Source organism: Megalobrama amblycephala, linkage group LG16 (assembly GCF_018812025.1).
Source record: "Megalobrama amblycephala isolate DHTTF-2021 linkage group LG16, ASM1881202v1, whole genome shotgun sequence".
In the NCBI taxonomy this organism is placed as follows: Eukaryota; Metazoa; Chordata; class Actinopteri; order Cypriniformes; family Xenocyprididae; genus Megalobrama; species Megalobrama amblycephala.
Window position 1 is genome coordinate 25,566,193 of NC_063059.1, and position 18,725 is coordinate 25,584,917.

The 18,725-nt window shown below is 38.0% G+C and overlaps 1 protein-coding gene across 4 annotated transcripts; it reads right to left on the reverse strand.

Moving 5' to 3' along the window:
* Positions 1-84: 84 nt before the first annotated feature.
* LOC125249216 (multidrug and toxin extrusion protein 1) lies at positions 85-14,928 on the reverse strand. 4 transcript variants are annotated; one of them, XM_048161459.1, is made up of 18 exons: positions 14,660-14,928; positions 14,312-14,413; positions 14,016-14,084; positions 13,562-13,710; positions 11,361-11,403; positions 11,179-11,223; positions 10,815-10,912; positions 7,689-7,786; positions 7,462-7,575; positions 7,079-7,146; positions 5,489-5,597; positions 5,315-5,390; positions 5,150-5,219; positions 4,643-4,775; positions 4,257-4,351; positions 1,234-1,305; positions 841-1,156; positions 85-465 (listed from the first exon to the last, which is right to left on the reverse strand). In XM_048161459.1, the coding sequence occupies exons 1-17, from the start codon at positions 14,798-14,800 to the stop codon at positions 875-877; spliced, it is 1,764 nt and encodes a 587-aa protein (XP_048017416.1). In that variant the 5' UTR covers positions 14,801-14,928; the 3' UTR covers positions 85-465; positions 841-874. The 4 variants fall into 4 exon arrangements, with proteins under 4 accessions (XP_048017416.1, XP_048017415.1, XP_048017417.1 ...); XM_048161458.1 differs by having other exon boundaries at positions 85-1,156; positions 14,660-14,927; XM_048161460.1 differs by having other exon boundaries at positions 85-1,156; positions 14,312-14,435; positions 14,660-14,801.
* Between the last annotated feature and the right edge of the window lie 3,797 nt (positions 14,929-18,725).

The window sequence follows — 18,725 nt, forward strand, 5'->3', positions numbered from 1 at the left end:
ACTTTTTTGGATGGATGCATTATTTTTGGCTTCAAAATGAAGCCCCCCATTCACAACCATTATAAACTTTGGAGGACTAAGGATGTTTTTAAATATATCTCTGATTGTGTTCGTCTGAAAGAAGATAGTCATATACACCTCGGATGGCTTGAGGGTGAGTAAATCATGGGGTAATTTTCATTTTTGGGTGAACAATCCCTTTAACGAGTCCAGAGGACGTGAGTAAAATAAGGAAAGGCTACAAATCCCTGATTTTTAGTAGGGATTGTGGCATTTTCCTTTCTCATTACTGCAGAACATGTTCAGCATGGGCAGGGACTGCTTCATTCAAGGTGACCGTAAAAATGAGTTTCTGCCCCATGAATCCCTGGGGAAAAGTTAATGGATTATGTCTTTCTTGTCGCTCCAAAACAATCTCATTCAGACGTTAGAGTCAAATACATTAGTAATCGCTGATACAGCCAGCTGGGAATAATAAAACATAAAATAAATTTCAAAAAAAAAAAAAAAAAAGAATGAAAGAAAAAAAAGGACAAATCAGTATTTCTTAAAATAAATATTTCAAAATAAAATTTTCTTAATCAGTGTTTGTCTTACTTTCTAATTAGAGATATATAATATAATATAATATAATATAATATAATATAATATAATATAACATAACATAATATAATATAATATAATATAATATAATATAATATAATATAATATAATATAATATAATTAATTTACCATATATATAATTAAATTTTTAGGTGTATGTAATGCTTCAGCAATTATTTTTGTTTTAGAAACTTTTTAACTTTCTAGAAAATGGTTAATAAAATACCTGGGATATACCTGTAAGAACAGTCACAGCTCTACACTCTTGTTTTCAGATTGAGATTGAAGTTGAATGGATGAGAGTTGAAGGTGTGGTAAAGTTTGATTCCAAAGTAGTATTTGACCTCAGAGCATAAGACACGTCAGGTAAAGGCACAATGAGATGGATGACTATCCCTGCAGCTAGGATGAGAAGAGCAGCGAGGGTGGTCAGACCCCTCCTGAGGATCAGCTGAGCAGTAGAGAGCAGAGCTGTGGGCTTTTCCTCCACGTGAGTCACGTCTGGCCCCTCATCCTGATCATTTGAGCTCACAGTCAAGTACTCATCCCCATTCTGAGAGCAGACAAGACACAAGCTCAGTTTTCAGAGATGTTTTGTGTTATAGATACAGTAAAAGTCAACAGACATACCTCACTGTGCCTCGCAGTGAGACCATCAGGGGACACTGCAGAGATTTTACTCTTTCCAGCTCGTTCCACTGCCTGAAATGTTAGGTATCATGTCATATAATTCAGATGAGAACAGAAATTAATTAAAGTCAGCATGAAATGGAAGATGCAATAGTCTTTTCTTCCAATATTGTAATGTATATCTAAGTGAAACAACTTCTCGAACAAGAAAAAATGTAGGGCAGGACTTGATTTGTCAATCTGGAATAGAGTGCCCCAGGTATGACGCGTTTTTGTAGGCCAACCCGGAAGTTAGCAGGCACGGGTTCCCTCGGTTGAAAGCCTATGCATTTTTCCCATAGACTTTTGGAAAATCGCAGAAAATAAGCTCAGTGTTTAACAAAGGGTTATGACACTCACACGTTTTGTCTATCAAGATAATCTTTACAAGTTAACACAACATTAATAGATGTTGAAGCCTAAATAAAGTCGTCAGATATAAAAGGCTAACAGTAGGCTATAAACGGACTATAGCACAACATGGTCGCGGATCAACGTCGTCACCACCAAGCTTCCTCAAACCGTATTTAAAAAAACAACTTTATTTACAAACATGCTCTCTGATTATGATCTGCGCTGTTATTAATGCTTATCCACTTTTTCATGAGAAATGCTGTCCAAATGTCCCGTTTTTAATGATGACGTCTAAAGTCCCCGCCAAAGGAAGTAGTCCCTTTTAGCAATTTGTTAGCAACCACCGATTTTAAGACACAGTAAAAGTTTAAAAAAATCACAAGTGGGTTATAACTGGTGTGTTTTATGTCATAGATAAAAACGTGAAAGTATTTAGAGGCTTTGTTAACCACAGACCTTATTTCAGGCGATTTAGCAAAAATCCATTCAAAAAACCCATAGACTTTACGGCGTTGGAACCGGAAGTCCTAAAATGCTAACTCGCTTCCGGATTTTGCCTACAAAATTGCATCATCCCTGAGGCACTCTATTTATTGGATGGTTGTGGTTTGTTATTGCCGTGATGTCATGTGAGTGACAGGCTGTCCTGCCCTCACACCAGTATACATCATCAGAGAAAAGGATTGATGTCATTGCAAAGGGGAGGGGAAGTTATGAGGGCACATTAATTGTTGATGTGCATGGAAAAATTATTTATAATAAATACTGCAATATTCCATAAAAACAAGAATTGTTCATTTTGATTTCATGGTGACTTTAAAATCTTGGAAGTTTTAATTGAAGATACCCTTGCATTTCCAGAAGGAAATTGGAAGGAACTTTACTCAAGAATAAATCCACTCAAAAACTGTTTTTGGAGTGTAAAGATGAATAAATAGTTGCAAGAAAGAAAAGACCAATCAAAATTCACCATGTAAATAAACTCATAATATTAATACATTTGAATAAAATCATAATCAGATTTTTATAATATTAATAATAACAAAATTAATTTAGTATTAATAAAAATGTATTTTTGGCGGGGTTCCCCTGGTAAAATTTGCATTCCAGGGGCTAAATATCATGTTATTTGGAGTTGCTTCAACCCACGGACATGAAAAACAACACACAGCATAAGTTTTAAAGTAGCCGATGGTCTCTCAGTCTAGTTCTGTAGGCTACACAATCATGGGGAAGACTGCTGACTTGACAGTTGTCCAAAAGACGACCATTGACACCTTGCACAAGGAGGGCAAGACACAAAAGGTCATTGCAAAAGAGGCTGGCTGTTCACAGAACTCTGTGTCCAAGCACATTAATAGAGGGGCGAAGGGAAGGAAAAGATGTGGTAGAAAAAAAGTGTACAAGCAATAGGGATAACCGCACCCTGGAGAGGATTGTAAAACAAAACCCATTCAAAAATGTGGGGGAGATTCACAAAGAGTGGACTGCAGCTGGAGTCAGTGCTTCAAGAACCACTACGCACAGACGTATGCAAGACATGGGTTTCAGCTGTCGCATTCCTTGTGTCAAGCCACTCTTGAACAACAGACAGCGTCAGAAGCGTCTAAAGACAAAAAGGACTGGACTGAGTGGTCCAAAGTTATGTTCTCTAATGAAAGTAAATTTTGCATTTCCTTTGGAAATCAGGGTCCCAGAGTTTGGAGGAAGAGAGGAGAGGCACACAATCCACGTTGCTTGAGGTCCAGTGTAAAGTTTCCACAGTCAGTGATGGTTTGGGGTGCCATGTCATCTGCTGGTGTTGGTCCACTGTGTTTTCTGAGGTCCAAGGTCAACGCAGCCGTATACCAGGAAGTTTTAGAGCACTTCATGCTTCCTGCTGCTGACCAACTTTATGGAGATGCAGATTTCATTTTCCAACAGGACTTGGCACCTGCACACAGTGCCAAAGCTACCAGTACCTGGTTTAAGGACCATGGTATCCCTGTTCTTAATTGGCCCGCAAACTCACCTGACCTTAACCCCATAGAAAATCTATGGGGTATTGTGAAGAGGAAGATGCGATATGCCAGACCCAACAATGCAGAAGAGCTGAAGGCCACTATCAGAGCAACCTGGGCTCTCATAACACCTGAGCAGTGCCACAGACTGATCGACTCCACGCCACACCGCATTGCTGCTGTAATTCAGGCAAAAGTAGCCCCAACTAAGTATTGAGTGCTGTACATGCTCATACTTTTCATGTTCATACTTTTCAGTTGGCCAAGATTTCTAAAAATCCTTTCTTTGTATTGGTCTTAAGTAATATTCTAATTTTCTGAGATACTGAATTTGGGATTTTCCTTAGTTGTCAGTTATAATCATCAAAATTAAAAGAAATAAACATTTGAAATATACAGTATCAGTCTGTGTGTAATGAATGAATATAATATACAAGTTTCACTTTTTGAATGGAATTAGTGAAATAAATCAACTTTTTGATGATATTCTAATTATATGACCAGCACCTGTAGAGTATAAAAAAGTTTAAATGGAGTCTACAAAATTTGCCGAAGTAGAAGAAGAAGAATAGAAAAAAGAGGATTATTACCAGAGTGCTGCCTTGCAAATCTGAAATAAATCTGGCCTACCTCTTTGGTCACTCTTTCCCAGTTGAGTCTAAAAATGACTGCAATGAAAAAACTGGACTGCACACAAACACAAATGAGAAGTCCCAGCCAAAAGCCTGTGAAAGCAAGAGGACATTGCTCTAGGACAGCTGTTATCTCATTACAGAAATGTTTTAATGAATGCTGTTCTCTGCGCTCAAGATGTATTAATGCAATTCTGCAGGGACCCGTGCTGGGTCCACTCATGTTCTCTACGTGCTTCAACCCAATGAAATTCTGATTTATAAAGCAGATGCTAACATGGTGACTAGAGAAGATGACAAGTTCACAGAATATTAACAAGTACAACGAGTGACTATTTAAATTGTTAATAAGATCAGAGAATGAAAAAATGAAGGAAAACAAACCAACAACGTCTAATTTTGCTGCAAACATGAGAGAGGTGCCAAGTGGAAGCCCAATGCAGTAATACCCAAAGAAATTAGCAACGGCTGCAATCTTCTGCTGCCCTGATCCCAACAGAATACCCATGCAGACACACTTTAGGAGAGAGTAAAAGAATACATTTAGTCATTTACAGACTTTATCTAAAGCGATTTTGCATTCAAGCAATACATTTTATCAATTTGAATGTTCTTGTGTTTGAGCTAAACAAACACTGAAAGGATCATGCTGCAAAAAATAGTTTTCCAGTACAAGTCTCTAAAATGATACATTTACCTGGGGAGCAAATGTATTTTCTATTTTGAAGCTGCCAATGGGGTAAGACAACAAAATGTTGTTAGAATTATGCTATCATATTAAATATTGTCACTTCTTTTTTGCAGTGCATTTGAAAATCACAGCCTCATATAAAACCAGAAATAAAAAAAATCAATTCATCAGAAAAAGCAAAAGCAATGCAAAGTACTCACAACAAGACCATCAAAGAACTGAAGCACACAGTAGACGTTCAAGAGTTTGGAGACGAGCGCCACAATGTGCCTACAAAATAAGACACAATCATCAGTACAGCACTAAGTCTAAAGAACATTTTTCTGATAAAGAACATCCGTCTGATTTGGGGGGAAAATACTTACCCATCTGAAGTAAATAAGAAACCAATAACGGTTTTTGTTGATGCTAGCACAAGACCTTGCAAAACAGCCAAGGCAGCTGCATCCAGATGATAAAGGAAAAGAAAAAAGACATGTCAAACATGAGCAGACAATGAAAGATGAATGTGCCTCAAAGGAATATGACTGTTTGTAAACCTGTGCAGGTGAGAGAGACCTTGCTGGTGCGGATCGCTCCGGCCGTATCTCCAGCTCCAAGTGCATTGCCAACACGTACACATGCTGCACCTTGAATCCCTAATGGAAACTGTAAAACGTGTTAAAAAAATAAACTACCGTTGCAAAGTTTGGGGTCAGAAAGATGCTCACCAAGGCTGCATTTATTTGATCAAAAATACAGTAAAAACAATAATGTATTATAACAATTTATAATAACTGTTTTCTATTTTAATATATTTTAAAATGTAATGTATTCCTGTGATGGCAAAGCTGAATTTTCAGCATCATTACTTCTCTTCAGTGTCACATGATCCTTCAGAAATCATTCAAATATGCTGATTTTCTGCTCAAGAAATATTTGTTATTATTATCAATGTTGAAAACAGTTGTGCAGTTATCTACAAGCCCGATTCCAAAAAATTGGGACACTGTACAAATTGTGAATAAAAACAGAATGCAATGATGTGGAAGTTTCAAATTTCAATATTTTATTCAGAATACAACATAGATTACATATCAAATGTTTAAACTGAGAAAATGTATCATTTTAAGGGAAAAATAAGTTAATTTTAAATTTCATGGCATCAACACATCTCAAAAAAGTTGGGACAAGGCCATGTTTACCACTGTGTGGCATCCCCTCTTCTTTTTATAACAGTCTGCAAACGTCTGGGGACTGAGGAGACAAGTTGCTCAAGTTTAGGAATAGGAATGTTGTCCCATTCTTGTCTAATACAGGCTTCTAGTTGCTCAACTGTCTCAGGTCTTCTTTGTTGCATCTTCCTCTTTATGATGCGTCAAATGTTTTCTATGGGTGAAAGATCTGGACTGCAGGCTTGCCATTTCAGTACCCGGATCCTTCTACACAGCCATGATGTTGTAATTGATGCAGTATGTGGTCTGGCATTGTCATGTTGGAAAATGCAAGGTCTTCCCTGAAAAAAAAACGACATCTGGATGGGAGCATATGTTGTTCTAGAACTTGGATATACCTTTCAGCATTGATGGTGCCTTTCCAGATGTGTAAGCTGCCCATGACACACGCACTCATGCAACCCCATACCATCAGAGATGCAGGCTTCTGAACTGCCACTCTGAGAGGCTCTTTTTATACCCAGTCATGTTGGCAATTGACCTAATAAGTTGCAAAGTGGTCCTCCAGCTGTTCCTTATATGTACATTTAACTTTTCCGGCCTCTTATTGCTACCTGTCCCAACTTTTTTGGAATGTGTAGCTCTCATGAAATCCAAAATGAGCCAATATTTGGCATGACATTTCAAAATGTCTCACTTTCAACATTTGATATGTTATCTATATTCAATTGTGAATAAAATATAAGTTTATGAGATTTGTAAATTATTGCATTCATTTTTTTATTCACAATTTGTACAGTGTCCCAACTTTTTTGGAATTGGGTTTGTATGTTTCTTTATAGCCTATACTTGTTGTTAGTCTGGTTATGTGTCAAGTGAATAATTGTTTGATAAGGGAAGTAATGGGAAAAAGGAAGCATGTGTTATGTTCCTTCTGGAACTTTATAATTGGGGAAATATTGAGGCTTAAATTACCATGTAGTTAATAAAAGCCAGCATAATGACTGCATGTTGAGCTGCAAGATCCAACTCTCCCAGCATGCCTGAAAGAGACGGACATAAGCAAATGTGTTTGACGGAATTTTAATATTGCATTTAAGTGGTTTCTCTTTCTAGTTATGACTTATACACAAGCCTTTTCTATTTCCTGTAGCAATAGTGCATGAAAAATAATCAGAGGCAAAAAATTAATAGCCTGAAACCACATTAAGCACTACATTCAAACAAACATTGTAATTGGAGGACATTCTTCATGTCTAGGACTAATAAAATGTATAATCCTATTACATTTTAAAGGCAGTGTTTTCTGTATATTAGCACAAAGGGTTTGTTTTTGACTTTAGTCCTTAGGAAATTACCTGCTAGGAACCCTCCAACCTCATAAATCCACCACTCGAAACAGAGCATCATTGTACTAGGGATGGCCAATTTCATATATCCATCCCACTCCTGCAGTGAGTCACATGACCAGCCTGTGGTGGGCAGATATCGCAGACACAGTTGGAGTGGTATTTTATGCATTCATTTAAACATTGTAGGAAGCTTGTCTGGTTTATCAGTAAGTTTAACTAGCTATTTAGCTTACCTCCCCATGTTTGAACGTGGAGCTTCCTCCAGCGAATATATAAATATAGGAAAACACAAATATAGATCTGAGATATGGTATTGGCAGCAGCAGATCCACTGAAATACAAATACCAGAAAAATGCATGATTTTAAAACTGATACAGTAGTTCTATATCTTTAAATGGATGGCATTATAAGCAATATCAAAAGAAAAAATTAGTGCCCTGTGGTTTACGGATGGATTGCGAGTGATATTGTTTTTATACAACATTTTAAAATCGCCTTCCAGGGAGTAAAATAAAGCAATAAGCCCTGTGAAGCTGTGGTTTACAGTGAATTTATAACAGCTAACGTTAAGGGGCTTTGTTAGGCACGACATGGAGCAGAGTGCCTAAAACCTCCTTAGCTGTTATAAATTCACTGTAAACCACAGCTTCACAGGGCTTATTGCTTTTATAAAACGGTTACCACACAATTAATGAAAATATGTTTCAATGTGACTTTCATGAAGTAAAATCATTAAAAGCCTTCCTTCCGCTTGAAAAAAATAGTCCCTGACCTTGAACAGCAGCAGAAGTTAGATTTATTACACCTCTAGATGGCAGCAAAGATTGTCTTTATAAGCGAGTCACTCAGTCGCAAAGACTTTTATATTGAAACTTGTTGTGACGCAAATGGCAAATGCTTTGACTAGGGCTGTCAGTGTCAGTAGGGCACGGGAAAACCCATTAAATGTTAAAAGGATAAGATCGCAGTGGATTTTCAAATGGATTTTTTATTATGAACATACTGTAGGACTGACCTGAAGTAAAATGGCAAATCTGAATGCAGGTAATACACTTGGTCACTCGATATCTCTCTCACAATGCTCTTCAACATAATGCAGTAAACTTCAATGAACAAAATCAATTGAGAACAAACATATGTTTACATTGATAGAGTGGTTGCTAAGGCAGACGCAGCAACATACACACTGTGGCGCATCGATACTTGTGTAATGCGGTCAGCAGTATGTTTTCGGGAATTTTACAACGGCTTTGAACGCGGCTTAACCAATCAGAATCAAGGGCCGGAACTTTCCATTTTATAATCCGCGTTTTATAAACTTTAAAATTTATAATCATGTTATTTCGGGACATGAAAAACAACCCACGGCAACAGTGTTAAAGTAGCCCGATTCTGCTGGAAAACCACGGACTTGGCAACACTGCCATCAGACGAGCACTTCAAATCTGGCCGGAAGTAGTAAGTCATCCGGATACTTTTCGCCTACTGTTTTATGAATAGCCTACTGTAAATTTGAAAGAAAGAACTATATAATAGGAAAGTATGCAATTTTGGATTTAGACAGTCACTTGAAATCAGATTGTTTGAATGAACTTGACGCCACCTACCTGCGTAGCGAATTAAACTGCAGAAATGGAATGTGCAAGCACGCAAGCGAAACTGATATGAAAAATCCCTATCCGCTTGTTAAGTCATGACGTAAGGAACGCCGTTTCCGGGTCCAAGCCTCGACTCGTTTCACTTGAGAATGCCATCGACGGCCGTTTATGAGCGCTATTTATTCATAATAAACGTTAAACATTTTAAATACTTACAGTCTACACAACCGTCTCTGTGCTCACAGCGTCACAGACATTAATATTTTAACGATTTATAAAAGATTAATCATTGTCTGGCCATCTGGGATTTTGGTATGGAGATAAAGGTTATAATTATATATTTTTTGTACTATTACAACACATCGTGTGTGTATATTAGCACCATTTGTTGTTTTCTTGTGGTATGAGATTTGGACCCGGAAGCGCTGCCGCGTGACGTCAGACTTAACAACCGGATAGAGAATACGAGCCGACGTCATGCCGTGTTGCATGCGGATCGCCCCCTACTACTTGCACTGAAATGAATACAGATACTTGCTTACCTTTTGTTTTGTTTCTGCCATTAAGTGGAACATTCACATTTTAAGGGTATTGTTTGCAGGGAACAGAAGCTATTTTATAGCATCGCATGATAATTTTATTTATTTTTAATTTTTTCACTTAAGTTTTGTAGAATTTCGTTTACAATGTTCATCTGTTTACCGTGTCGCACACTGGACGCTCGCTGCTGCTTCAGCCATCATATGAATATCCAAATAAAAGTATGTGTTCAACACGCTGAGAAAAATCGATTCATTTATTTGTTGGAAACGTTTAAATGATGCTTAAACGAGCATTGAGTAGGCCTTTCCACGATCCCAGAGAATCAGAGATTATGGGTCAGTCAGCGGACAGACGGACACGAACACACTGTATTTTTATATTTATTTCAACAGATGACAAACAAAATCAAAACCCTAGGAGCTTGTCAACAGTTTAGTAGTGAGTCCTTGCAAGGGCACATTTTAAAAACGCTGGCTTAGTGTATTATGATGACATTATATTAAAAGATGTGCAGACGAGCCCTGAATATGAACGCAACGCGTTCTCCACACAGTATGCTTTAACAGATATGTACAGAAGCTTGTGTTTGTCTTGGTGCATTAAGCGTTTCTTCATTCTTAAAAGCATTTGAATGTCCCCATTCAAGTTCTACTAATTCACGAGCGGAGTGAGAGTCAGACTCGCAAAAGGTAATGTTAATTATTAAACCAAAAATTTCAAAAAACACTCAGCAATGTGATTCTTTTATTGAGTGATATGCAGTGGGTTTAATCAGTGCCATTACTAAAAGATTTGCCATCCGGCGTCTTCTCGTCATCTCCTCGACCTGCTTCCCTTGCTGTTTTTACACGTAGAAAAGGCAAAAAACGTTGCTCATTGTCCAGTTCTCTCTCAGAACGATTATCAGAGTTACTATCGCCATTATCGATGCAGCATTAATGACATATAATGGTTACATTTTTCACAATCATGACAGAAAACAAATTACTGAACTAAACTCAATGACGGAAAGGCTGCGCGAACCTGTCAAGATGGCGTATAAACAAAGAAGTTACCCAGAACTCAACGCGGCGTGACGTCAGAATCGTATTCTCTATAGCCTACTGCAGGACTAAATATTAGGGATCTTGGAACAGTGCTTGAACTAACTGTTGCATAATTAACTAACACATATTTTGTGTAAATGAGTGACAGGGATGACAGCTCCTCAGACTTACTATAACCCAAGGTCCAACCAGTTGATAAGGATGTAGTTTGTCACCACATTTGCAACGTTGGCTGCAATGGCTGCATACATCTGAGGCAGAATCACACCCTACAGACCCAAAACAGCCACAGTTAAAGCATCCTTTGGATTTACAGTCACTGCTGTGACATTACATTGAGTGACACATATGAAGTTACATTTAAAAATCGTACAGCAAGATGATCTCTGCCAGTAAAGATCATAATGTAACAGTTGGAGGCTGACTGTGATAGTTAGGATACTCTGCAGGTCTTAAGATCTTGCATGCAACAATGCTTTTGAAGAGCTCAGCTAAGGTGCTTATCTACACTTATCTGGCAAAGAAGATTGCATACCTGGTTCTGGAGATAGGCTACTTGCAGCTGATGCAAAAACATAGCCTATGTGAAGAAAGAGAGAAAGGGAAACACTGCTGGTTGAAGGTGGGGTGTATATGTGTATCATATTTCAAGCTATATAATGTAAATTATATGACTGTGCTGGCAAGAAGAAAATGACGCTATTTTTTATGACTCACTGGGACTGCTGGCAGGTAACAGACCACATAGAGCTGAGCTATCCTGAAAAGGAACACATTTGTAACTGTGATATAGAGGACAAGGCACCATGAATGATTTTAAAAAGAAGGCTGTGAGTTATCACAGCAGAATAAATCTGCTGCACACTGTCATTTCCATCCTGGCCTGCATCTAAATTGAGTATTAGAATGTGTGTCTGTGCACATTAAAACACCTCATTTAACAACATCGTCAACATTTATTTAGGAAAGGAAGTTGCAAAATATGTTTACAAGAGATAGGGAGGACTGTCATTCTCAGACTTGTTTGCTCAAAACCTTTACACTACATTTTTTGGGGGGGTTCTAAACATTCTAAATAGTAAATAAGGAGTCATTCAGCACATACTTTTTTATCAACCTAGATTTACTGTAGCCTCATGACTCACTTGCAGAGTTTCAAACTGCAACTTTCAATGGACTGTATGCCACCACACCATAAGATTTTAAATCAGTATTTTTGTCTTTTTATCCTGTAAAATATCTGAACATCTATAAAAACAAGATTTTCTTGAAAAGCAAAATTTCATAAAATATGTTTTAGAGAATATATATCTTGTCTTGAAGTTGCCTTGTTTTTAACATAAACATCAATAGATTTTGTTAGAGTTAAGGAAAAGGAAAAGCAAAAGCATATGAAAGTGAAAGTCATATGTGAAGGCCAAGTATGGTAACCCATACTCAGAATTTGTCCTCTGCTTTAACCTATCCGGATTAGTGCACACTTATTAGGAGTAGTGTGTAGTGAACACACACACCTGGAGCAGTTTGGCAGCCATTTTGGAGGTTAGCGATTGGGGGTTAGGTGCCTTGCTAAAGGGCACCTCAGTCATTTCCTGCCAGTATTGAGAATCAAACCCATGACCTTCTGGTTACCAGTCTGACTCTCTAACTATTAGGGCCTAGGCCATGACTGCTCTGTATCTGTATGTATGTATGTATACTATAAGTAATATATTGGGTACACTTTATTTTGACGGTCCCCTTTAGACGTTCTGTTGGCTATAGATGCGTTTCCACCGCAGGAACTTTCCCCAGGAACTAGGGACTTTAGAGTGGTCCTCGGTGTGGAACCAGGGTCTAAATGAAGTTCCGGATAAACATTTCCCCCTCAGGAAGTATCTGCTCGCTTTTCCAAAGTTCCAGAACTTTCGGAGGTGGGACATGGGTGCTGAACATGCTGATTGGTTGAGTTCACACAGCATTTTGATTGGTTGACTCCACAACATTTTATTTCAACCACCACTTGTTGTGGTGTGTCAACAATGGAGTTTAAAAATTCGACTGATGGGCTGACGACGAGGTTCAGGCTTTATTAAGCTCATATGCGGAGGATGAAATCCAGCTGGAACTGGAAAGTTTCATCACCGGACTTAATCTTCATGGTACTTTAGGAAACACAGACTGCAACAGGTCTGGGAGAAAAAAGTTCCTGGGACAAATTGTTCCGGGTAATTTCGGTGGAAAAGTGGCTTATAAGTTACGTTGGACCTACATGTCAACTCTCTTTAGAGTATTAGTAGACTGTTAAGGCAGGAACACACCAAGCCGACGGTCGGCCGTCGGGCAGTTTTTCTTCGTCGGCCGACTAAGTTTCCTCGGTGTGTTCCGCACCGTCGGCTGAAGTTGGTCCTCGTCGGCTTTGTTTCAGCCGATTCGACATGTTGAATCGGCGTTGGACCTCGTCGGGCCGTCGGGCCATCTGATCATTCTGCTTGGCTGTTCAGCTACTGCCGCCTGCTGTTTCGGAAAGGCATTTCATCTCACGCAGGCGCAGAACTGATGTGCTGCTTGGCCGTCGGCTGTTTAGTGTCAGTTTGGTGTGGCAGGGCAACTTTGGACACAGACGGTGCCGACGTGAGCCAACCCCGCAGTCTGCTTTCGTCGCCACTAGTTCGTCGGCGTCGACTTGGTGTGTTCTGGCCTTTACGGGTAGAGTTAGGGTTACGGTTAGTAAAATAAGGGGTTAGGGTTAGTAGAATAAGTTGACATGTACTTGCTAAGATACTTATAGTCAGTAGAATGTCTGTTGGGGAGCATCAAAATAAAGTGTTAGCAGCTATTAAGCAGAAAGTCTACTAATATTCTAAAGAGAGTTAATTGACATGTAAAGTCAAAGTAAAGTGTTACCAATTTATTTTTTTCTGTAATTTCTGAATCACCTGGCCACCTCTGGGTCTTGACCCAGCAGCAGAAGGATGGGTTGGGTGTTGATGAGCAGAGCCCAACAGGGCAAACAGAAGAGCAGGAGGATCAGGACACTTCTCTGCAAGATGATGCCAACACGGCGCAGGTTCTCCCCACCAAAGGTCTGAGAGGAACATAAGGCCAAATCTTAGACAAAACTCTTTGTAAATTGATACTGTATTCATGAAATTCAGACTTTCAGCAGAACCTTATACTGTATTAAATTGAGTTCCAGTGGGGTACAAAAAATGCATATTTTGTAATAAGTAAGTAAATGAATATATATATATATATATATATATATATATATATATATATATATATATATATATATATATATATATATATATATACTGTATATTTATCCTAGATCTTCAGTGTGGTCTGAGACTTTTGTATCCCACTGCATATCAACACATATTTTCATACCTGAGAGATTAGGGTGTCAGCTGCTAGCGCAAGACCTCCACCTGTAGCTGCAGTTGTAATGTTTATCGTCTGATAAATCAGAATAACAAGCATCAGCTACTTCTCAGCCATGCTCTGAACTACTTCAGTACACTAGCTTCAAAACCAGAGGCTTATGATATGTCAAACCCCTGATGGCTGAACTTTACGATACTGTGCCAACATTTGCATTTCATACACCAATGTTTCTCTTTTACCACAAAGCGAACAGTATGTAACACTCCAGAGGAATAATAAGCAGACTGAAACAAACTCACAGCTGAAGCCATTCCATAACCAGCCAGCACACTGTTTCCCAGGCGACCGCAAAACATTGTTATGACAAACGGCAGGAGATAATTTAGAATGCGCGATGCAACCTGGAATGACAACCTGAGAATTCTCAGTGAATGAGAAGAATATGAGAACACTAAGCCATTTGGAGGAATAATGGCAGTTCTTTGCTTTTCTGGTTTGCAGATTAATTATTTGCCACATGAGATGAAAGTGATATAAAACTTCCAAAGTTTCTGTTATGTTAATCTGAATACATGAATATTTTATCCTTATATTCCGTTTCATGTGCATACATTAGTGTAAGTGAGAGAAAGAAGCTGAGTTCATACCAGGGGTCCGGTCATTCGCAGGATGTGGTAGAGCTCCTGTCTGTATACCAGAGGGATGCAACGTCTCACGGATCTACAGAAAAAAAGCTTGGAACTAGGCTCCATTGATGAAGCTTCAGTCCTGGGACTTGAAACATCCATGAGCTCCTTCGACCTGATCTGCAGTGAGGCCGAGACGCAACAGGGGACGATCCTGCTGCTGCAGCTGTGTTTCTTTCAGGTCAATGTGGCAAAGTTTCACCATCTTAAAAGCTTACTGATTAGATGAAGCCACTTTCAATACTGTGTATGAGCGGATGTGTTAAACTCTGCAGTTAGATGACCTAAATACTAAGAGACCACTTATACAACCTTGTTGATTCTCTTTAACCTTTAAAATTCCATTCACTGGCCAAATAATTGTATTTTGTAAATATAAACAAATTTTGATTTTGATGGCTGTAACACACTCCAAAAAAGTTGGGACAGAAGCATGTTTACTACTGTGTCACATCACCTTTTAATTACACTTTTTAAATGTTTGGGGATTGAGGGTACTAATTGCTGCAGTTTTGCATGTGGAATTTTTACCCAATCTCGCCTGATACAAGTCAGCTGCTCAGCAGTCCATGGTCATTGTCTTTTTCTACTTTTCATGATGGGTAATACATTTTCAATAGGAGACAAATCTGGACTGCAGGCAGGGTAGTCACACTGTAAAAAAAAAAATCCCAGTAAAATTTACGGTAAAAAAACCAGCAGCTGTGGTTGCCAGAACTTTACCGTAAAAAATACAGTAGCAATGTAAAAAAAAAAAATGTTAAATTTACGGTAAAATAACATATTTCATTAACTGATATAATGTTAATTTACCAACATAATGAAGTACTAATATCTGTTTTGTACCTTTATAATACACTGACAGTCACCAAACACAGTGGTGATAAGAGTCACATGATGAATCAAAGTTCATCACAAGCTGAGGAGGACAACACTAATATATAGAAGACACACTAAACACCATCATGGTAACATGCATGAAATTTTAAAAATGCAATAAACATTAATTTAACAACATTAGATGTAACATAAAACCCTAACGTACATAACTGATTAGAAAAAAATGAGAAAAACTAAGAAGAAACAGAGTTATTTCAACGAAAATATACCAAATGTGAAGTGTCACTCAGGGAATTGTGGGAATGTCAATTTACGTTTTTTCACTGTAAATTTTACAATGAATTGTCATTTTTCACTTCCAAAAACTGTGAATTTAACAGTATTTTACCGTAAAATTACATTAAATGTACCGTTAGATCTACTACAGTTATTCACCGTATATAGTACGGAAACTTTCTGTAAACCAATTGACAGTTTTTCACCGCAGCATTTTTACAGTCTTTTACTGTTAAAATCACGGTCATTTTTTACAGTGCAAGCACATCCACTTTGTTGTAGCAGGTGCAGAATGAGGCCTGGCATTGTCTTGCTTCCCAGGAAAGATGTCATCTTGATGGCAGTTTATGTCTCTGTACAATCCCAGTATACGTCTCCACGTTAATGGTCCTTTTTACACATATGCGAGTCACCCAAACCATTTGCACTGATGCACTTCCATACCATGACAGATGTTTGCTTTTGCACCTGTCGCTGATGAATGTCTGGTCCCTTTCGTCTTTGAGATTGAGAACTCGATGTCAGTTTTTCCCCAAAACAAGCTAAAACGTGCACTCATCTGTCCACAGGACACATTTCCACTGTCTTTTGAAAAAATGCACTTGAAAGACTCAGGTGATGTACTTAAAGGGTTATTTCACCCAAAAATGAAATTTCTGTCATTAAGCACTCACCCTCATGTTCCAAACCCGTAAGACCTTCATTCATCTTCGGAACACAAATGAAGATATTTTTGATAAAATACAAGGGTGTCTGAACCACACACAAGCAGCAACAACATTGCACCTTTCAAGGCACAGAAAGGTAGTAGTATAGTACATTGTTAAAATAGTCCACGTGACTACAGTGGTTCAACCTTAACGTTATGAAGCGACAAGAATACTTTTTGTGGATGGGAGCATAGGAGACTAACAGGAAAGAGAAGAAATTGTTGAATTTTTGTATTGTTGTCACTTCATGACATCAAGGTTGAACCACTGTAGTCACATGAACTATTTTAACGATGTCTTTACTACCTTTCTGGGCCTTGAAAGGTGCAATGACATTGCTACCATGGTTCAGATACCTCTCGAATTTCATCAAAAAGGTCTTACGGGTTTGGAATGACATGAGGGTGAGTACTTAATGACTGAAATTTCATTTTTGGGTGAACTAACCCTTATTACAATTATCTCATCATTTGGCACTTCTTTTTCATAAACATTTAGGCTATTCTTTAAAAGTGCTTTATGATTTGTTAATAGAACCATAAGCAACCGGAATGCTTCCAGATTCCTATCCCTGTTACATCAATGTGATTCTAAGTCAATATGAACTAATATTTGAGGCCAGTGACTGGAGTTCACAGCATTAACTGCACACAAGAGGGGGCAACAGTACTTTAATTGTTAGAATTCAGTTGTCTAGAATTTATTGTACTTTTATAAAGTGCATGTTTTCAACAAAGCCCCACAGCGTCTTACAAAGAAATAGTAATAATGCATAACAGATATAATATCTTTTAGGGAATGTTATGATATTGATTTACTGGTAACACTTTACAATACTGGTGCACTAATATGCATTAATTCATGCTTAATAATGCACAGATAATCATGTTTTAATGTATGACTCATGAAGAACTAAACCATTAATTAATGATTACTGCATCAGCAACTAATATGATTAATAGATTAAGTAATATATGAATTGCTATTATGATGTATTAATTCCTTAAAGGATTAGTTCACTTTCAAAAAAAATTTCCTGATAATTTACTCACCCCCATGTCATCCAAGATGTTCATGTCTTTCTTTCTTCAGTCGAAAAGAAATTATGTTTTTTGATGAAAACATTCCAGGATTATTCTCCAGGATTATGGAATTCAGTGGCCTCCAAACGGTTGAAGGTCAAAATTACAGTTTCAGTGCAGCTTCAAAGGGCTTTAAAGGATACCAGATGAGGAATAAGGGTCTTATCTAGCGAAACAATCGGTCATTTTCGGAATTTTTTTTAAATGTATATGCTTTATATAAACAAATGATCACCTTGCATGTGCTTCCGCCAAAACCACACTTTCGTGTTCTTCAAAAAGCTTACGCTGTATGTCCTACGCCTTCCCTATTCTACTTACGGAATGAACGCAGCGCCAGTTCCATTTTTTTCCGCAAGTAGAATAGGGAACGTGTAGGACATACAGCGTAAGCTTTTTGAAGAATACAAAAGTGCGGTTTTGGTGGAAGCACGTGCAAGGCGATCATTTGTGTTTCTAAAGCATATACAGTTGTATTTTTTTTCGAAAATGGCCGATCGTTTCTCTAGACTGTAAAAAATTCCTGTAAATTTACATGGAAATTTAACAGTAAAATGATGTTTTCAAGCAATAACAGCAAGTTGCTGTTATTTACAGTGCATTATGGGAAGACTTGTTCACTTCGGGTTGCGTGGTCGACCAACAACAGTATGTCACTGTTATTTAACAGAATTATACCATATTTTTCTCCCCAACGTGAACAAGGCCGAATTTTTGACTATCTGCATGAGGTAAGTTTGCAACTATTTATGATTGTATTTGCCTCTCTTGAAATTACTTATTACTTTAAAATATTACATCTTAAACATCAAATGACACGTCTGTTATTTAAATCAGACGTCTCTTATAGGTAAAGGGGTGATTGAGCGACTGAGGAATCGATTGTATGAGCTCAGAGTCATCAGACACAGGTAAGAATCCCTCATTTTCATCCAAAATGGTTATTTTACTAAACGTTATCTAAGTAAAATATGAGTGTGACTCGGTGGGAGTTTTGTATCTGCTAGTGTTGTTTGCCACTACGTCCGATTTTAACCTTCAAGTACTTCTAAAAATAATATTATAAAGATCAAGTGAAGCCTTTGTAATTTTAAAACGGGTAGCCTATACGATAGCAAT

Excerpts from the sequence above, each read along its gene's own strand:
- LOC125249216 (XM_048161459.1), bottom strand. The coding sequence starts at position 14,800 with ATGGATGTTTCAAGTCCCAGGACTGAAGCTTCATCAATGGAGCCTAGT. Across the intron at positions 10,913-11,178 it reads TAGCCTATCTCCAGAACCAG|GGTGTGATTCTGCCTCAGAT; the intron begins GTATGCAATCTT and ends TTGGGTCTGTAG. Across the intron at positions 1,306-4,256 it reads GGGAAAGAGTGACCAAAGAG|GCAGTGGAACGAGCTGGAAA; the intron begins GTAGGCCAGATT and ends CTAACATTTCAG.